The 19895-nt window shown below is 35.6% G+C and overlaps 1 protein-coding gene across 5 annotated transcripts in view; it reads right to left on the reverse strand.

Moving 5' to 3' along the window:
- The window catches only part of ARHGAP15 (Rho GTPase activating protein 15), a 623633-nt gene that overhangs the window by 295794 nt on the left and 307944 nt on the right, over nucleotides 1-19895 (reverse strand). For all 5 annotated transcript variants that reach the window (XM_032637027.1, XM_032637031.1, XM_032637030.1 and 2 more), the window contains 2 exons: nucleotides 8910-9008; nucleotides 7503-7632 (listed from right to left, as the gene is read on the reverse strand). In XM_032637027.1, coding sequence (XP_032492918.1) covers nucleotides 7503-7632; nucleotides 8910-9008 — 229 coding nt within the window. The remainder of the gene's footprint in view (nucleotides 1-7502; nucleotides 7633-8909; nucleotides 9009-19895) is intronic.

A 19895-nucleotide genomic window follows, 5' to 3' on the forward strand; every position in this document is an offset into this window, starting at 1 on the left:
TCGATTATACATGTTTACAGTTAAATGTTTTCCCTAAGCATACTTTTGGGGGACACCCAAATAAATGCATTAAAAATCAAAGTTTTTTTTTTTTTAGGATTTTGAAGAAAAGTAGCATTATTCCTGCACTCCAGAAACAAAAAGGAGTATACCAAATAAATTCTGTATACAGAAAGAGTTGATCATTTGCATTCAAAAGAATGCTTTTTTCTGCACAGGGATTCACTGTAAGAATGCTTTAAATATCATGTTTAGCTAAGATACTTTAAACTTGACATGACACCAGTAAACAAATATCATATACCTAACTTTACAAGAAAATATTAATATATGCCCATTCTAGGGTCATGGAATAAAGAGAGGAGAAACTTTCAGAGAAGATCAAAGGACATTTTTTTCTATTGTTTACAATCACAGTAGTATATTCATGCTGAGGAAGTATTGCTGGAGAGTTACAGCAAACAGCCCTCTGGATCTGGCCTATTATTGAAAGAAAGATGCCATTTGACCTAATGAAATCAGAAATTGATTAAATGCAGTTCATCTAAGGGGAAATATGGTCAGGGAGTTACTGCCAGGGTCAAGAGGAGATGCGGTGATCTAGTGCTTGAGTGCTGATAGGGTTAGATAGACTTTCAGAGTAGCTGATGCTACAAGATACATGACAATGGACACTGAAAGGTCAGAGAGCGAGATCAACCCCTTAGATGGGAAGGAAGAGATTAATCAGAACATCCTTTGCTCAGCTTATAACTAAGTCCTCTTATCCAATGATTCACGGAGAACTGAATGTTTTGAAGAGACTGTAATCTATAGGTCCCAGGAAACTTGAATTGCTGCTAACTGTCTTGGAAACACATGTCAGAACAATTGCTGTGGTCACACAGTGCCTCAGTGAAGCCCTGGAACCTTCGTGAATAATACTGGGGTTTTTTTTTGTTTTTTTAAATTAAATAATACTGTTTTGACAAAGTAATTCAGATGTCTGATTATCAAGCGTGCATTTAATCTTTACTGTTTGTTTTGTTTTTCTCATAATGTTTAACTCTTCCAGCTTTGGCAATGTAAATTTTCTTTTAAAACTTTTCATTTTTTTCTTCACCAAACTGGAATATTTTGAAATAAAGAACTCCCTTAACCTGTGGGAAACAATCAAGAAGACAGCTGACACTCACCGTTCCTTAGATATTGTTTCTTAAATGTCAACTACGAACTGGCATTTTCTATTGGCACTTGCCATCTACCTCTACAAGGATTAAATCATGTGTTGCTGCAGCTGCTGACTTTCAACACCCCCTGAAAGGAGTTCGGTGGGGAGAGCAGAAATGAGGCATGCTGTGCTCTGGCAAAAACTGGCAGAACAGGTTTTCAGATAGTTAGATATTTTCAGGAGCCAATTTTATGACCCCAATTCTTGTATCTCTTCATATCTGGAAAAGTGCTAAAATCTTTCATGGTGACCTCTGCTCCTTGTGACTAGCAGTAACCTGCACGGGACTAGCAGAAACCGTCTGTAAAAAATATGTGCTTGATTGCATGTATTCCCCTTCACCAAAATCACATATATACCGACCTTGCCCCCTGCCTCTGTGGAGCAGTTTCTCAGAGCTATCTGGGATGCTGTCTCCCAGGCTGCAGTCCTCATTTTGTCCCAAATAAAACTCTCACATTGTGTGGGTTTTTTTTAAGTCAACATAACTTTAGTAAAACAAATTTATTTTTATTTTCACACTTCAGTTCAATAGTTTATTTTTCTCAGGTGGATATTGAATGAAACTGGTGCCAGGGTACCAATATTGATTTTAGTGGGAAAAAAAAGAATCAGATAATTGACCACCTTATCTGAATCTGGATCTTTCTGACAACACGTTTACCCATAATATTCTACACAACTATTATGATTTTTTTCGTGTGTGTCCAGGTAAGAGCTTTTCTGTTTCTTCAGAGCTAGATATAATTTCTTTGTGCAATTTTAATATTGTTTTCATTTTCTTGGCAGATGGCTTATTCATCTTACTATTTTCATGCATTGGCAAGATTAGGCTGTTTTATACAAAATTCTTAATAAGAAGAAACTTTAACATATGTATTTATATGACTCTCCAGAACAGGCCTCACAATATGTTTTGAACAATTGCTAATTACGTATTTATCCAGGAAACTAGTATGACTTTTCCATTTCGGATAATAATGAACATTTTAATAAATTTTGTTAATTATATAGTTACTGGAAAGGTCACAATAGTCACAAGAAAAAATATATTGGCTTTTGGAGAAAAAGTAGGAAAACAGTGATTTATCAATGTTTTACATTTAAAGAGGTCTTAATGTAACTCATACTCAGAAAATTTGACTTTTCTCTTAAAAATTTCAAATTACAATTAGAAAATGTATATATTCTTTTATTGAATTGTGAACATGAGTAATGCCTAATTGTGTGTGTGTGTGTATATGTGTGTATATACTCCAGTTTTTAATTGTGAAACTTTCAAACATACAGAAAACAACAGCATCCTGATCACTCCTATAGATACCACCTAGATTCAACAAATGTTAACATTTGGGACAATGCCAGACTAATCTCTCATTACATACATGTCTTACAAAGAACATCTGACCTTGCTGAAGACTCACTTCCCCACCCATGCTGCAAAAACTTCCTCTCCAGTCCTTCATTCTCTCCTTTTCTAACTATTTCTTCTGGCTTGGAGGCCTTGCATTCCCTCCTTGTCATCACTGGGGATTTTCAGGGTCCAGGAATCTCCTGGCCAAAGCCATTCTGAGAATCCTGATTGCATTGGTGGAGTTGGTGTAAGGGTGGGGGGAGGAGAAAAAGGGAAACCAGATGGAAAGCAATGCTACTGGGAAGGCAGAGCTCCTAGGACAGAGGTGCAACAAACTCAGAATGAACTGTTCCCTAGAAACAACATTCAAAATGATTGCATAAGATTCAAGTGTGCTTTTGGGGCTAGTACATGGTTTCCTTATGAAAATGTGTTGAGGTCTAAGCCATCAGTTTACAATTGGATTTTGAGAAGTTAGTCTACATACAGTTGTGGATGGCCAGTATTATAATTATTTAGATTAGCACAAAAATTAGCTGTCTTCTCTATCACACTTGTTTTCACTTGGCATGACCATTATTATTTTGCAGGCAAATTTTTAAACAAAAATATCACTAAAGTTTCACAAGCATTTTCATTTTCTGCACTGTATAAATATCTCAATCCAATTTTTCCATTCTTATCTTTATTCCTGTAGCCTTGTACATATGTTCTTGTTACATACATCACTAAGGAGCTGTGGAATTAGGAAATCCATATCTAAAATACTTTTAGGATTTCACCCAGAATACATTTGGTTTTTATGATGCTTTCATCAAAAGACAGTTAATAGGAAACCCATTTCCTTTCGGTTCTATTACTTTTGATTTTATTCTTCTACCTTATGTTCATTTTGGGGTGCTTATTTGTAATGCTAAGTATCAATTTTGTATAAACTTATTCAAGATTTCCATACATGGATTTACAGCTTAGCAATTGATTAGTATGAGATATACTACTCCTACAGCATAATCTAAATACAAAAATAATTTTTAAAAGTTTAAAGTACAGATGTGTGGAGCCAGGAATTTTAGTGGTGTGGCTTCAGATATATCTATTAATGAAAAATAATAAATACATGAATGAGGGAATAAACTAGAGGTATGGCTAAAGCAATGGTGAAATGGCCAGATGCTGAATCCTTTCCATCAACTGGAATTTCTTAATGAACTGCTCTTCTGGGCATAAATGAATCAAGAGTATTTCTTGGCTCCCTTGTGTTAGTTCCTGGTGTGCTGCTCCCAAGAATGCCCTGGCTGCCATTGTCACCTAGGGAGTCGCCAGGGAAAAGACCAGCTGCTCATATTTAGATTTTTGCAGCCATAACTCCCATATCCAGTTCTGGCTCCTTTCCCCTATTTCCTCTACACTCAGAGAGAAGATGTCAAGTATATATGCCTTGCTCCAGTCTTCTATCAGACACCACCCTTGGCTCATGCCCTAGTTTGGTGCCATCTGCTTGGGGACATAGAGGGTAATAATAAGAGCTCCTACTTATTGAGTGCCTGCTGTGAGCTAAGTATTTACATATCTAATTTCACATTCTCACCTTGATCCTGCAAGGACAGTATTAGATCCATTTTTATAGATCTAGAAAGTAAAGCTCAGAAAAGTTCAGAAAGCTCTCCAAGGTTTCTTGGATTTATATTTGAGCTTTTCCTCTTTGCCATCAGTGGAAGACACTTCTCTTTCCTCGGAAAAATATGTTAGCATTTTCTTTGACTGACTCTCCACTTTCCATAACAGCCCTCCCTGGAGAGCTGCTCTCCCACTCTCATCCCATGCTGGTGTCCTGAATTTCCCACAGTGATTTGGCCCTTACATTGAATTTTCTGGCTTCTTGTCTGTTAGACTCAACTGATATCTTAAAATATCTGATTAGTACTTAATAGTGTTGGCAGGTTAGAATCATATTTTAAAAAGGAAAGTATATTTAAGCACTTAACTTTCTGATTCACTCACTGAAAGTACATATTTTTTTTCCCATGTTGTACAGAGAAACTGGACAATGAAATGACCACCTGTTAGCTGCTAATGATGTTCACATGCCTTTAAAAAAAGTAATTCTGGCTTTATCTGTCTACAATCTTGGCGACAAAACTCGTGGGAACATCAAGGGCACAGTAAGCCAAAGGCAGCAAACTGACAATAAAGTTTGTTCTTAGACTGCTAATAAGGAAGGAGACACTGTGACTATCTAACTCCACATAATTATTTAATCTCAAGAGGGTGACATAAAACCGAATGCATGCTTTAAAAACCTAAGTTTGGGTGCTCAAATCTGGGACTGAGATCAGAGGGGTTTCACAGAGCGTATTTCCTACTTGAAAAAATATTTTAAAAAGCATCAAATATAAAATATGCCAATCACTATTTTAAATGCGTAGCTAATTTGATATTGTGTGGGTGGGTCAATCATTATGCCTTTCAAATGAAAATGAATATGTAAATACCGAATGAACTTCATTCAAAGTATTAGATGGATACTAACTGTATCCTACGTTGCAAAAAATATACTAGTCCTAAAAAAGGCTTACAACTATAAATATCCACCAAAATACAGTAACGAAGCATTTTCTAAAATTAGGGCTAGCAGTAAAGATTAAATGACCCTTTTAGTTTAACAGTGAAATCAAAGTCCAAAGGCAACATCTGGTTTTAATTCTTTTGCTAATATGTTTTTGGGTCCCTATTTAAGTTTATTGATTTATATGGATCTCATCTTTAATGTAATATTTCCACCCAAGGCCAAGGTTGATATAAACTAAGTTTACCTTTTATTTGTTCACTTCACTATAGTGTGATGGTTAAAAGCACAGACTCTAATATCGGTTTGCTTGGGTTTGAAACTTGTCTCCATAACTTGTTTTTTGTACAAGCTGCTTTAATTTTCTGTGCCTCAGTTTCCTCATCGATAAAATAGGGTTAATAATGGTACCTATGTCATTGGGTTAGTAGAAGGATTAAGTAAATCAATATAAGACAAGCACTTAGAACAATGCCTGAATAGTAAGTACTCAGTATTTGCTAGCTATCATTACTTTTTAACTGCATAGAAAAAGGTGAATATGAGGTCATTATACAGTTAAATACATTTTGAAATGAATAGAATGAATCATATGTCTCTTTCCTTGTCTTTAGACAGGATCGAATTTAAGCCCAAAGTAGACAAATAACTGTCTTTCCCAGTTAAAAATAAATTCTAAAGAGAAGCGGCTGGTATTCTACCTGTAGGAATTTTTTTCCCCAGTATGGTCTGAAAACATTTCAAGTGACTATTGCTGAATACAAAATCCATTTACCTCAATGTTTCTCACACACACTTTTATAAACCTTTATTTTCTCCTGAGCTTTAGGCTTCAGAAATGTGCCAAGGTCTCCTCCAAACCAGCAAATTATATCTGAGATTCCAGAGCTACTGCTCATTGCCTCATGCATCCTTTTATATCCACTACAAATGTTTACGTAGTTAACATTAATTATGTACTCACAGTTGAATTCTAATTCTAAAATCTTATGTCTGATCCCATATGAAGTCAAGAGGGACAATGACTGACCAGGAATTCAAGAGAAATCTTCAAATGAGATAACTTCAAACTGTACCATCATATGGAAAACTTTTAAAAATGGCATTGTTTATCTTCCACAAATAATTTGGAAAGCACCATACAGTCCAAGACATTAACATTGATAATTTTAAGCTCTAAGTTAACACAACTGCTACCTAAATATGTACCTAACAGTTGTTGAAACTATGGTATGGTTCTTTGAATAATGACAGTTTTGAAAGGGTGCTCTTACTCATAGTTGTCATGCTGTTTCTAGATTTGGGTTCCTAATAATTTAGATTTGGAAGATATAGTATCACATATAAATAGTTTCCCTCTTTCTTGTCATGTGGGTGAATGTACATGTACATTTATGTATAAATATGTATAATATTCTCTAATGCACACAAATATGTGTATCTACACATATGGTCATCTAGCATATTTACTCATATACATATGTAGATAAGGAGATATTCCATAATCAGCCTTTCTCTACTTACTGAGTTCTCCTTAAGTTCAAAAAGCTAGGATATAACTACACTGATCTTCGGTCAGAGGGAAATTGCAGAAAAAATGGTGAGTCAGAAGATTCAGTGTAGGTAGACAGATGATGCAAGAAAGGTATTATAATTTACAAGACTTTGGGAAATTGTTTTTCTCTAATTCCAGAGATATCTACTTGTTCTTTTAGGAAGCTGAGACTCATGTCAACTCTGTGAGATATGCACGACACTTTTTCATAACTCCCTTTATTGAGGAATAATCAGAGTGAAGAAGGTTAAGAGATATGCTCAAGGTCACTATATAAGTGGACAGACTGGTCCTTTTCATTTCAAATTCATTTCTTTTAGAATATTAGAAATAGATGTGACCTTGGAGGACATCTAATCCACATTCCATATTTCTAAATCTTTCTGGTGGTCTAAAAGTGTACAAAGTTGCATAGTCTGTTGGTTTATGTTGAGCCAACTATGCTGGTCACTCATATATCTTTTAATGTATGGAAATCAAATAGTCAGCTTACCAAGGTTTGGAGATACTTGACATTTCCCACTCTCAAAATCAATCACCAATCTGAACGCCATGGTTATTACTCAGAGATTCAGAGGTTTGCTGTAAGCAGAGACCATGACCTTGGAACAATTATTTTTTCAAAAGGCATTACCAACAATGACGCATGCAAAGCGCCCAGACTGCCCTCCAGTGCATGAATCCCTGGCCAGAAAATGGCTACGAATCTTCCATGAGTAGTATGAGTTTGGCTCAAATCTCATTTCAATGCATTTATATTTCATAAGCACTGCATTTAAACGGAGTTAAAATGAGCAAGTCAAAAGAAAATACTTACTTAAAGATTTCCTGTTCTCTGGTTTCTGTTCTTTTATATCACTATCATAGTGACTTAGTAGTTCAGTACTGGAGGATCTCTGAATTTTAAATAATTCCAGGTTTCTTGAAGGACTACTTGGATCCTTTGGCTGGAAATGACAATTAGATGGGATAATTTTACAAGGAAGAAAAAATGCACTGAATAGTTCTGTGATCTATTTTGCTGTTAAAGAGAAGTTTGAAATAAGATAATTATTTTGGAATAGGGCCCCTAAGCTAAGCTCAATTTTCAAATTTAATAATTATACATATATATATACACACACACACACATATACATATATATATATATATATATATATATATATATATATAAAACTTACTAAATGCTGTGCGTACCCCAAGCACTCCATGCATTAACTCAATCATCACAGTAATCCTATGAGGTAGGTATTATTATTATTATCCTTATTTTCCAGACAAGGAGACTGAAGCCAAAAGAGATAAGTAATTTGCCTAAGGCCACACAGCTAGTAAATGATAGAACCTGGATTCAAACTTTCGAATGCAGGAAGTTTGACTCCAGAGTCCACTCTTAATGACAACAGCAATCTGTGTGTGTGTGTGTGTGCATGGGTACTCATGTGTGCCTGGATAAGGGAACTATATTGATGATGGGGAAAAGTCAATTTGTTATTTTATTTTTTAAAGTTTTGATCCCAAAGTTATATAATGGAAGTGTGTGATTAAATCACAGTAAAATTACACAAAAATGTTGTAGTTTTTGTATACATTATTAAAAGCGCTCAAGAATATTTTCTTCTCAAGATTTTGCAAATATTAGTGTCCTAAAGTAAGATGTTTGGTCGAGAAACAGTATAAAATGAGTAGTTTTAAATAATTTGACTCTTTTAAGAACATACTCTAAATGTGTGAATTTAGGGTAATTTCATGAAGTTCTAGATACGTAATTTTCATGAGAAGAACAATCTAGCTTAGCTGGAAGAACAATGAAAATCAATACAAAGGGTTATTGTTTACTGGTATTGTAACAGTGAGTATGGGCTTAAATACATTGATATTTATTTTTAAGAATATGTATTATAGATTGCATAAACTGAAAATGTAAAAATTCAGTAGTTATTAAGTTCTTGTGTGCTTTTTACAGCCTTCAGTGAATGAATGTCTGTGTTATTTCAGAAAAAAAATGAATGCACTGTGTTTTTGAAAGAGAGAAATCAAATGACATTTAGTTCCACAAATCCTCTCTACTGAAAATGGTTTTCGTGGACTATTTAAACTTAAAATAACTTACTAACTCTCAATTCATAGGATCTACTTAAATGCATGTGTGCTTATGCCTTAGCAATAGATTTAAATGACTACATTCTAATTAATAAAGGTAACAGTTAAAACAAATACATACCAATCTGTCAATTGCATTTTTGATAGCATTGAACCAATCCAATATGATGAAGTCAATATCTGACTGCAGAAGGAACTCATTTCCTGATACTGTTGTGATATAAAAAAAAAAAAAAAAAAAAAAAGAGAGGTAAGCAAACCATATAAAAAAAAATAGATCTCTTACATTAAAAAATATATACTTTTTTAAAAAACACACTTTAATATACTCAGATATTTTCTTGTATTCCAGTAATTGTCTTTCTGGAAACTGGGAGGCTAGGATCATTTTGAACTGCTCTCTATAAATGATTTTTTCATGTCATAACCAATATATTATTGTTTTAATAATAGAACAATTAACTCAGAGTAGGCCTAAAGCTGAATTACTCCAACTCATGGAGAAAGCAAGCCAGGAAGTTCAGAATAATGCAGACAGTATCCACTTAAGTCAGAACCTCAGAAAAATGCACCCGGGTGTGTCAGAATTCATTCTGCACTTTTGGCTCTTTCCTGTTTGTCTCTTTCAAATCAAAGAGTATCTCTATATTTGATTTCCTTTTATGGAGGGCACTAAAACAGATTATTTACCAAAGAGACTAATGCAGACTTTTCTGAAAGGTCATTCTAACGAATAACATTTGGCTATTTCTACTTTCCTATCATAAAGACCTATAGGAAAGCAATAAAGGACCAATTTCCCCACAAAGGGAGTACATTAGAATAAAAGTTCATTTACATATTTGAACCTCTCATGGAGAGTACTTATCAAATGAACATTCCTGTTCCAGACTCTTAGGGCTGTTAAGTAGCTGGCAATATTTAGCATGCAACTATACGTTTTTCATTGCAGGGAATCTTTTTCTCCCTGGAATTGTGAGAGAAGAATGTGGCCCTACAGAAAACAGAGCAATGCTCTTGATTTCACACATAAAGGACTACTTAGACAAGAATTTGATTAGAGTGGGTGTGGACACGCTCTTCCTATTAAGCTATCAATCTGAACTGTGAAGATTTTCCCTTTGTATTGTTGACTTTTTGTTTCAACAGGAAGATGAACATTTCCCAACTACTGTCACACATCCAGCAAAGCTTCAGAGGTTTAGAGGACTGACATTTCAAAATACTCAGTCAGGAGCTAGTCACCTCTTCTCAGCCTTACTTCCTCTAAATAGGAGGTAAATGCTGAAATGTGGCACAAGTTCAGAAAATCACAAATCATGCTACAAAATGTCTCTGTAATTCTATCATTAAAGTGACAATTATTACCCCAAATAGCTCACTCTGAAGGTTTCAGTGATTCTTATGGCAACATTTAATGACAATAATCCTGGAGTTTTAAAGCAATCTTTGATTACACACATACATATATATTCATTTGCATTGATTTTTAGAAAAAACTATTTAGAGATGCAACATTACTCAGTGCTGCAATGCAACCATTCTTGAGTGAGTTGGATTCCAACTTTTTACAATTGTAAGAAAAGGAACTATTCAAAGTACATTCAAATTATGAGAAGTGAAAGATTAGAAAATAAGAGGAATTTAATTATCCACACTAGCATTTGACAGATTACCAGGGCCTATCACTCTTTATTTTTTTTTCGGTACGTGGGCCTCTCACTGCTGTGGCCTCTCCCGTTGCGGAGCACAGGCTCCAGACGCGCAGGCTCAGCGCCATGGCCCACGGGCACAGCCGCTCAGCGGCACGTGGGATCTTCCCGGACCGGGGCACGAACCCGTATCCCCTGCTTCGGCAGGTGGACTCTCAACCACTGCGCCACCAGGGAAGCCCTATCACTCTTTTTTTTAAAGTAAAATTGCGTGCAAGATTCGGGATGGCTCAAAATAGCCTCCAAATAGTCCTCTGTTTTATGTATCTAGTAAAAGACAGTTAAGCTGATGTTTGCTTAATTATCTGAACACACTTACAATGGTCTTTACTTACATAAAGTTCCAAATATTTACTTTATAAAGTGCTGCCACAGAAATAGTCATCTAAAAATATAAGGTCACTTCTAACTAACGCAAGAAAACTAGTAATGGCCTTGACCTCTACCTTCATCCTAATCTGAAGGTAAATATTTTGATTAAGAATGTATTATATAATGTAACAATTTGTTAACATACACAAAGAAATATCAATTAGCCCAAATGCAGTGTACAACCTATTTCTCTGCCATTATAAATAAACCATTATTAAAATTATAAAAAGGAACATTTTCAAAGTACCAGAAACAAACATATTCTGAGGGTTTAGGAAAGAGCCAGTATGGTTCAGTTTTCAGTCTAGTAAATTCAAACAGTGATAAAATGTAAGTACTTCAGCAGTGCATTTGCATTTTTGGTGCATGCTATGCAATGCAAAGGGGATCTTTACTCCTAACACAACCAAGAGCAAAATGTACTTTAAAAGTTTCTTTGTCCAAATATATTACTGCATTAATTGTACATAATCAGTGATTTATGAATTCATTTTGAGAAGCTGGATCAGAGAACTATGTGAATGCAATTCATTCAAAACATACTATCAGAAAGATACAGTTTACATCCTTTCCTTGGTCTTCCCACTAATCTTTCAAGTTACTAGGCAGTCTGGAGAAGTCTGCTACTGCTCTCTACAGTTTAAATGCATCCACTTCTTAATTACAGTCAGTAATTGACTGTTCTGCTCCATTCCAATCACTCACAGGAAAGCAGTTTCAAAGTCTTTGGCTGGTAAAACACATTTAATTCAGGTTTCTCAATCCACTTTTTTAACATTACCTCTTTAGGTTTTCTGATAAATGGTTTGCTGAATCATACTTGCACTTTGAACAAGCAAATTTTCAACACTCTTAAAAAAAAAGATATCAGTAAATGTTAGCTTTGACTAAATGTTTGATTATCTCCTGATGACACTATAGAGTGATATAGAACTGATAACAGACATAAAATATTTGATATTAAGCCAGGCTAATGTATTCTTTCTGTATCATGCTTTGTCTAACTGACAGATGCTGGAATAAGGTAGATGAAGGAAGAACTTACAGAAAAGATGGGTTTAGGCAAGAGCTGTTGGTCTACACTTTGCTTCAAAGACTACTTTAGACAAATACCTCTTGAAATCCCTTATCTCCACTAAGTTGTATTTTGAAGGGATATATCCTGGCACCAAAGCTGTCTCAATGAAATTTTCTGGTGTTGTCAAGAATAGATATATTTAAATACCTGTCAGGAAATTTGCCTGAAACTTTTTCTCGCTAAATAATGACCACCTGAATTCTTGCTGGTAATAAGTGTATGCCTAAGAAATTACATAAGCATATCCACTGGGCAACACTCAGAACAGACACATTCCTCAAGACTCTGGTGTTAATTCTGCAATAGTTTCCCTGGGCTAGGGACATAACTTAGTCTGTGTCCTTGTTAGGGCTCCTCTGAAGATGAAAGCAGGTACATCCCAACTCCAAACTTCACTGATTAGAGACAAGGAGAGAAGAAATTTGTTTTCTAACCTTTAATTAACAAATGGAGTACAGTTATGCTAATTTAAAGCTGCTTAAAGGACTTTTAATGAGTAGGGTTTATGTTTAAGTATTGCCCTTTTCAATATTGTCAATTAAGTACTGCTCTTGTCAAAATGCATTCTGGCGGTTAGTCTTTCCCCTGTTGGATGTTCATTTAAATGAGAAATTAATATGTAGGATGGTATTTATATTATTAACATTTTCCATACTTTGGTTTACCAGAATAGAAACAAAAAATTTTCAGAACATCACTTTTTTTTTTCCTGATTGTAAGACATTAAATTTACTGTGGAGGGCTTCCCTGGTGGCGCAGTGGTTGAGAGTCTGCCTGCCAATGCAGGGGACACGGGTTCGAGCCCTGGTCTGGGAGGATCCCACATGCCGCGGAGCGACCGGGCCCGTGAGCCACAACTACTGAGCCTGCGCGTCTGGAGCTTGTGCTCCGCGACAAGAGAGGCCGCGACAGTGAGAGGCCCGCGCACCGCGATGAAGAGCAGCCCCCACTCGCCGCAACTGGAGAAGGCCCACGCACAGAAACGAAGACCCAACACAGCCATAAATAAATAAATAAAAAAAAAAAAAAAAAAAAAATTTACTGTGGAGAATTTAGAAAAACTAAAGATAATGAAAAAACAAATTAAAACTATTCATAGCTCCATAGAGGAAACATTATAGACATATTACTTTAGTTATTTTTCAGTCTTTTATAAATAATAACCAAATGTATGTGATAATGATCAATGAACAACTTTACATTATAGATACCTCATCAGTAAAACATATTTGATGGTTAAATATTGTTGGCTACTTCCATTCCAGTTGACCTCAAATGAATGTTGGGAGACTATCAAAGGTGCTAGAGTTAACAAGTGACATGTGTTCCCCTGTTTGATAGTAACAACTTACCTACTGCAGAATAAACCCCACACATAATTTTAGTTCAGGAGAATGAGAAGATGTATTTCTCACCGAACATCTCCCTAATCATCAATAAGGACTGATTAAACATCTATTAAGTGCAAGGCGCATTGTTAGAAGCTAAGAATACACAACTCTCACCCTCAAGAGCTCACAATCTGTTTGGATAAATAGGACACATGAGTATAAGGATAAATAACAATAGAAAATGGCTTATACTAAGTCCCAATGTGAGTGGCACAGACAATGCTCATGTCAAGATTTCAGAGGAGGGAGTAATTACTGCAGACACATTTGTATCATGGAATTATATATAAACTATTGGTCATGATATGTTATTCTTTAAAGGTTGACTTTATCAGAACTTTAGTATATTAAGGATATGAATACTACCACTTGGTATGCAAAATGATAACAGCTTTAATGATCTCAAAGCACATATTAAACATTCTTCAAATGCAGCTTTCTTCCACTATCATAAAGTAATTTTGCAAATGAAGAAAATGAAGCAAATGAGGAAAATGAGAATGCCATTCTATCAAATTGGCATCACTTTAAATGACAGAATTAAGAGATTACAAAGATCTTGATTTCTAGTTCACTAGTTCTTAGCAAACAGTTGTATACAGTCAAGGACTCTGCATATGGGAAAAGGACCATGATGATTTGGTTTCAGTTGTGAAATTTGGAATATAGATCTTAGACAAAAGTTGCTTGTTTCTTTACTGTTATGCTAAAGATAGCACAATTTTAAAAGATAACCAATATTGTTTCTCAGATGTTTTCTTTTTTTTTCCCCCTCAAAAACAGCTACTATCCTGCTACGAAAAAAAAAAAAATCTAAAACAGAATTGGAGCACCCAAAAAACTCTCTGAGATTCTAGAAAGAACTAAAACAATCCTATGTTTGAACTAAGTATCTTTCACATTTTGCTTAGGATCAAACTCTGACGATGAGCCTAAGGAGGGTTTATTCCATCTTAATAAAGTTGAAACTGTATATAGGAAATGTGTAATAAAATATGCCAGATATCCAAAGAGCCTTGAAAAATGTTAAATCGTGTGGCTACAGTGATTCTATAAGTAAGCAGATTACCCATTTAAGAGGAATGGAATTTAATTGCTACTATATTTGGAGACACTTTGGACTTCTTGATGAAACCATTATGTTTAAATTAAGTAGATATAAAAAGTTATGTCAAAGTATAGCAAATTCATTTGAAGTGAAAATAAATTTTTTTTTATTAATTTTGGTTGTATCTTTATTTAATTCTAATAGCATAAAAATATATATCTTGGCCACATCATAGTGAGATGTCAAGACCTAAAATTGAAGCAATAATGCTTTGAAAAAAACCCTCAGATTAACATTTTTTTTTCATCTTGCATCACACTCCACATTTGATATGGACGTTGTCATGGTTATACTAATAGTTAAATTACTTGGTCTCAAAGGTGTTTATGACCACCAAAGAAATTACATTATCAAGCTGCATGTCTGTCTCAAATTACAATCTGGTTTGAGTAACTCCTAACATTTTTCTTAACATGTCGAGCAAAGTTAACATAAAACTGAGGGTAAAATATCAGTTAGAAGTAAAAGGTCTTCAATTTGCCTTTCCAAAAATGTTACTTGTTAAAACATTTTGTGAGAAAGTATCTGCCTTGTGTTCCCAATGTTGCTAGATGTTAAGTAAATATATGCTGATTAGAAAAAAAAAGTTGCTTTGGCAACTCTCTTATTAAAATGCATTTGTAACCCCCATCTGTCATGAAAGTTTTGAAAAGTTTGTTTACTTTGGATAGCAGCCTTATCCTAGCAAACAATGATAGCAGTCTTCAGAAGTCGGGTGAGGAACAAGCCACTAGGGATCCATTTTCGTTTTAATTGGCACACACAAACACTTTTCTGGTCTGTCAAGAAGATCAAGCTAATATGCATGGAGGGTGTTATATTCTCAGCTTTGGGGACCAGTAAAGCTCCCTTTATTTAAGTAATTTAAATGATAGACTGCAAAAACTTTGCAAGTCAGAAAAATGTTTTATACTTTCTTAGGGAATATTTGTTTTAAGCAACGGAAAATGTTCTACATATCTAAAGATGTTGAACCTTATGTTATAATTACCCTGTTTCTTCTGACTCTGAGAAATGTTCTAAAATCCACACGCTACTAAATGAGCCTGGCCACCAAAGGATCCTGTGTATCCACAACTCCCTTTGTGTTAACAAACGTGAGTTCATTAGTTTCGAGAGGTTTATTGGATATGTTTTCAATGTGTTTGGGGTTGATTGATTTGCATGTACATTTACTGGAACCCTCAGTGGTGTCATCATATCAAAATAACCTGCTCATGTAAGCAATTTCTTATTTAATGGAAAGTAAACAAATGTTGGGCAATATACAGGACAGATTTTAAGTGTGTTCTGAAATCCAAGGTTTAAGGTCAAACTTTCAAGAAACAGTGTTTTTTTTTTGTTTTTTTGTTTTTTTTTTAAACATCTTTATTGGGGTACAATTGCTTTACAATGGTGTGTTAGTTTCTGCTTTATAACAAAGTGAATCAGCTATACATATACATATGTTCCCATATGTCTTCCCTCTTGCGTCTCCCTCCCTCCCAGAAACAGTGTTTTTTAACTGAAATTGAACTGTACCTTTGACACTCAAATAATTTGGTCCCTGCATTCCTACAACACAGATTTGTTCTGCGTAATAAAACTGGTCCCGTAGTGAACATTCACACCCTGAATCACTTGCCCACTCTACCTTTCTGTTTATGAATGAAATACCCAAACCCAAACAAAGAAAAAAAAAAACTCATGTTCATTCTTTTACCTGTAGTAAAATATTTTAACTACTGAGAAACAGTCTTCTCAATATTCATCAAAGAATACCATCCAAGTAATTAGTAGATAGTTTAGCAGTTTCTACACGTTTGCAGTCAGCTACACCAAAACTTTTGCCCGTGGTGCTCATACGAAAAACGACTGAAAAAGTGACTAATCAAAGCAGTTGGTGTATAAAGATATCAGCTTAGAGTTTTATTGCTGTTAACGTTAATTTTTAAATTTGGGGGGAGCAACTGCCTCTAGGTAAACTCATCATCCCAGGGCTCGTGTTCGCTGGTACCCACCAGTCAATCCCTGCCAACCACAGATCGGCTTCTAGCTTGAGCTATGTTCACTGTGCAAAATTACTCATTTAGTCACATGACATTTGGGAATCTGCTGTCCCCACTATTTTCAAATTGGAATGGTTGTCACTATTTCTGTGTTTACTTAAGAAATGCCCAATTTAAAGTTTCTTACCAAATATAAAAGTATAACAAACACAAAATTTCCCTTTTCCCAAGGTACACCAAATTGCTATTGTTCAGTTTTTTTGATTCATGGATAAACATTATATGTGTTTATATTTTAACGAAAAGTCATGTATACTGTTATGGAATTTTAATGTATTTAACTATGTATACTACCATCATCTTCCACATGGATTTAATGACAATATCTTTTTGTCTCCCCACCATCTCATCTATGTTTTCCCTTCCAATCCATGCTCCATATTGTAGCCATAGTGATCTTTCTGAAATTTGGATCTGATCATCCCATTCCTCTGCTTGATATCATTCTGAGATTCCCCACAGCTGTACACTGCAGTGCAAATAAAACCTTTAATTCAAGCTGCCAGACCCTGTGTGCTCTGCCACCTACCTGCTCTGCAGCCCCCCTGTTCCACATTTTCCTCTGCACCTCTACAATCCAGCCATATTGATTTTTTTCTTTTTTTCTTTTTTGTCCAGCTGTCCCATACTAATTCTTATTTCTTCCCTCAGAGTAGGTTGTTTCCCTTGTGCAGAACCTTGTGCCTTCCTCTATGATATTATTCAAATCAATTTAGATGTCAGCTTTTCAGGAAAGCGTTCTCTGAAATAGATGTTCCTCCTAAGTGCTTCTGTGATACCCTGCTTCTATTTCATCATAGGCTGTACTGGTCTCCATTGCAGTTCCCTATTGATTTCTCTATTCCCCCCACTACACTATAATTACTCTGAAGCCAAGGGCAATTGTCTATCCAGTATATGGCTGCATAACCCACACCTAAGGGGCACTAAGTAAATAATATATAGGTAAGCTATATCTACCTTATACGTTTCAGTGAATGCATTACATCCTATTGTTTGATATGCCATAGTATACAGTATTTAACTCATCCTCCATTGTAATAGAATTTTGAAAGTCAAAATACCATTGTGTACTGTCAGGCAACGTAAGTAGTTTATTTGGATATCTACTAATAACACTTGTTTTTTTTTTTTGGCGGTACGCAGGCCTCTCACTGCTGTGGCCCCTCCGGTCACGGAGCACGGGCTCCGGACGCGCAGGCTCAGCGGCCATGGCTCACGGACCCACCCACTCCGCGGCATGTGGGATCTTCCCGGACCGGGGCACGAACCCGTGTCCCCTGCATCGGCAGGCGGACTCTCAACCACTGCGCCACCAGGGAAGCCCCCTGATAACACTTTTTATCAGAGTAGAGTAGGCAATCCATTTTGAAGACTGGGAACAACAATCTGAAACTATGTTTTCCCATCAGTCAATAAGCCCTAGACTTCAGACAATAGGATTAAACGTGGAGGGACTCAGGAAGCACCAAGAGTGGGCCTGTATTTCAATGCATATTGCTAGAATAGAATGTTCTTGATTATATTCCAAAGCATGTGTTTTGCAGGGGTAATCTATACTAGATCATTCAAGAATCTCGCCCTATGTGTGGATCTTTCTAATTGAGAGCTGACAATACTCAAAACTGGATACAGTTGAAGATTTTCGAGAGTTAATCCCAAGGTTAATGGGTCAAGCCTTTAGAGAACCTCAGTGATGCAAAAGTGCTCATTGCTGGTCCATCAATGGTGCAGCCATTATGTTCAGTCAAGCATTATCAACATTAATAAACAAGCAAACTTTTTATTTAGAAGTATTAGTTAATTTAAGATACAGTGACTTAAGTAGAAATAGGTATTGTTGCCCCTAGTTTATTACTCACACATGTCTTCTGTTAATAAGTGCTGAGATTGCACAACAAGGATGAAAGATGTTGAAGTATGTATCTTTATGCTATTGTAACATATTGGGCCATGATTATGAGTATTTATAAAACATTCAAGAATTGTTCCATGTCTACTTACATTAATGAGAACACCTGTTAACGTGAGTGCTGTACAGACTTATTTTGCAGTAGATTCAGGTTTTTGCATACTGTACATCACTTTTGGAAACAATTAGGTGCTTATAGAAAAATATAGCTGAGCAAAAAACAGCACCTTGAATGCCTTCCGGCTCAAGATAATTCAACTCCAGGTTTCAATGAAAAACAGAAATCTGCTGAATTACAAGACTACCAGTGAGAAATGAATGTAGGTGTATTTTATATTTTTTACATTCAGAGAACAGAAGATACATATAAAAATCTGTGCTTTAATCTTCAAGTAAAATTACAGCCAACTGAGACAGTTTCCAGACAAGGATGCCAACAAGAGAGAGATGGCAATGCCATCACAATGTTGATTCTCCATCATCTTGGGGACCTCTCTAAAGATGGACTCTTTACCAGTCTGAGAAAGCTGGATGGTTCCCACAGGTCTTTTGACTGAATGAGAAAATTTGCAGACTGTTGCTCACTTTGTTTTGTTTATAACGGTTTGCCATAGAGCCCTTTCTATGTGATGCCAGAACTAAAAGAAGGGAAGGAGCTGAGGACTCCCTCTGAGTCAGTCATTTCCGGGCCGCTGCTCCCAGCACAACAAAAGCCTACCAACTTAGAAAACGTACTGTGATTTCCTTGCAGAAGCCAGTGAGACTGCCTTATTCATAACTCAGAGAAAATAGTTGCAACTTTGGTAGGTCCCACTCTGTCTGCCACTTCTCATAGGATGTTAAAACTTCTGCGATTTAAATATTTTCAGTTATCGAAAAGGGAGCACTTGCACAAATCTGTAGATTCACAGCCTCGATTATCATCATTATATTTAAGAGGTGCAATATTTACATCAGAATGACTCAGTTGGTGATATATTCTAAAGATAAATGTGTATTTATGATCTGAAGAAATGTGATTTATAACTACTTTGTCAGACATAAACAGAGCGCCTCTGTGCTGTTCTAGTAAACACCGATTACCCAGGCACAGATGAACTATTCTCACAGAATTAATGCCACTTCAACCTGGGAAATGAGGGAACTGAGAATTACTCTGGGAGAATGTGTAGATCACAAGAACGAAGGGTATCTATTTCCTTCTCTGATGTCACACTACATGGTCTGGGCAGAATAACAAATACTCAGTGAGGATTTGGGGATCAACTAGTGAATTTTTATTGTATGGAATCGAAACTTCCTAATCCAAGAAGTAAAGTTAATACTATAGCAAAACCTTACTTTTCATTTCTGAAAATTTTGAAATTGATTTTAACCAAGAGCTTGACAATCTAGATTTTGGCCTTTATAAAACAGCATCATTATTCACTAAGGATAACAGACTAAGCATATGTGTAATTAGGAAGTTCATGAATGAGAAGAAATT

Source organism: Phocoena sinus, chromosome 7, assembly GCF_008692025.1.
Source record: "Phocoena sinus isolate mPhoSin1 chromosome 7, mPhoSin1.pri, whole genome shotgun sequence".
Classification (NCBI taxonomy): Eukaryota; Metazoa; Chordata; class Mammalia; order Artiodactyla; family Phocoenidae; genus Phocoena; species Phocoena sinus.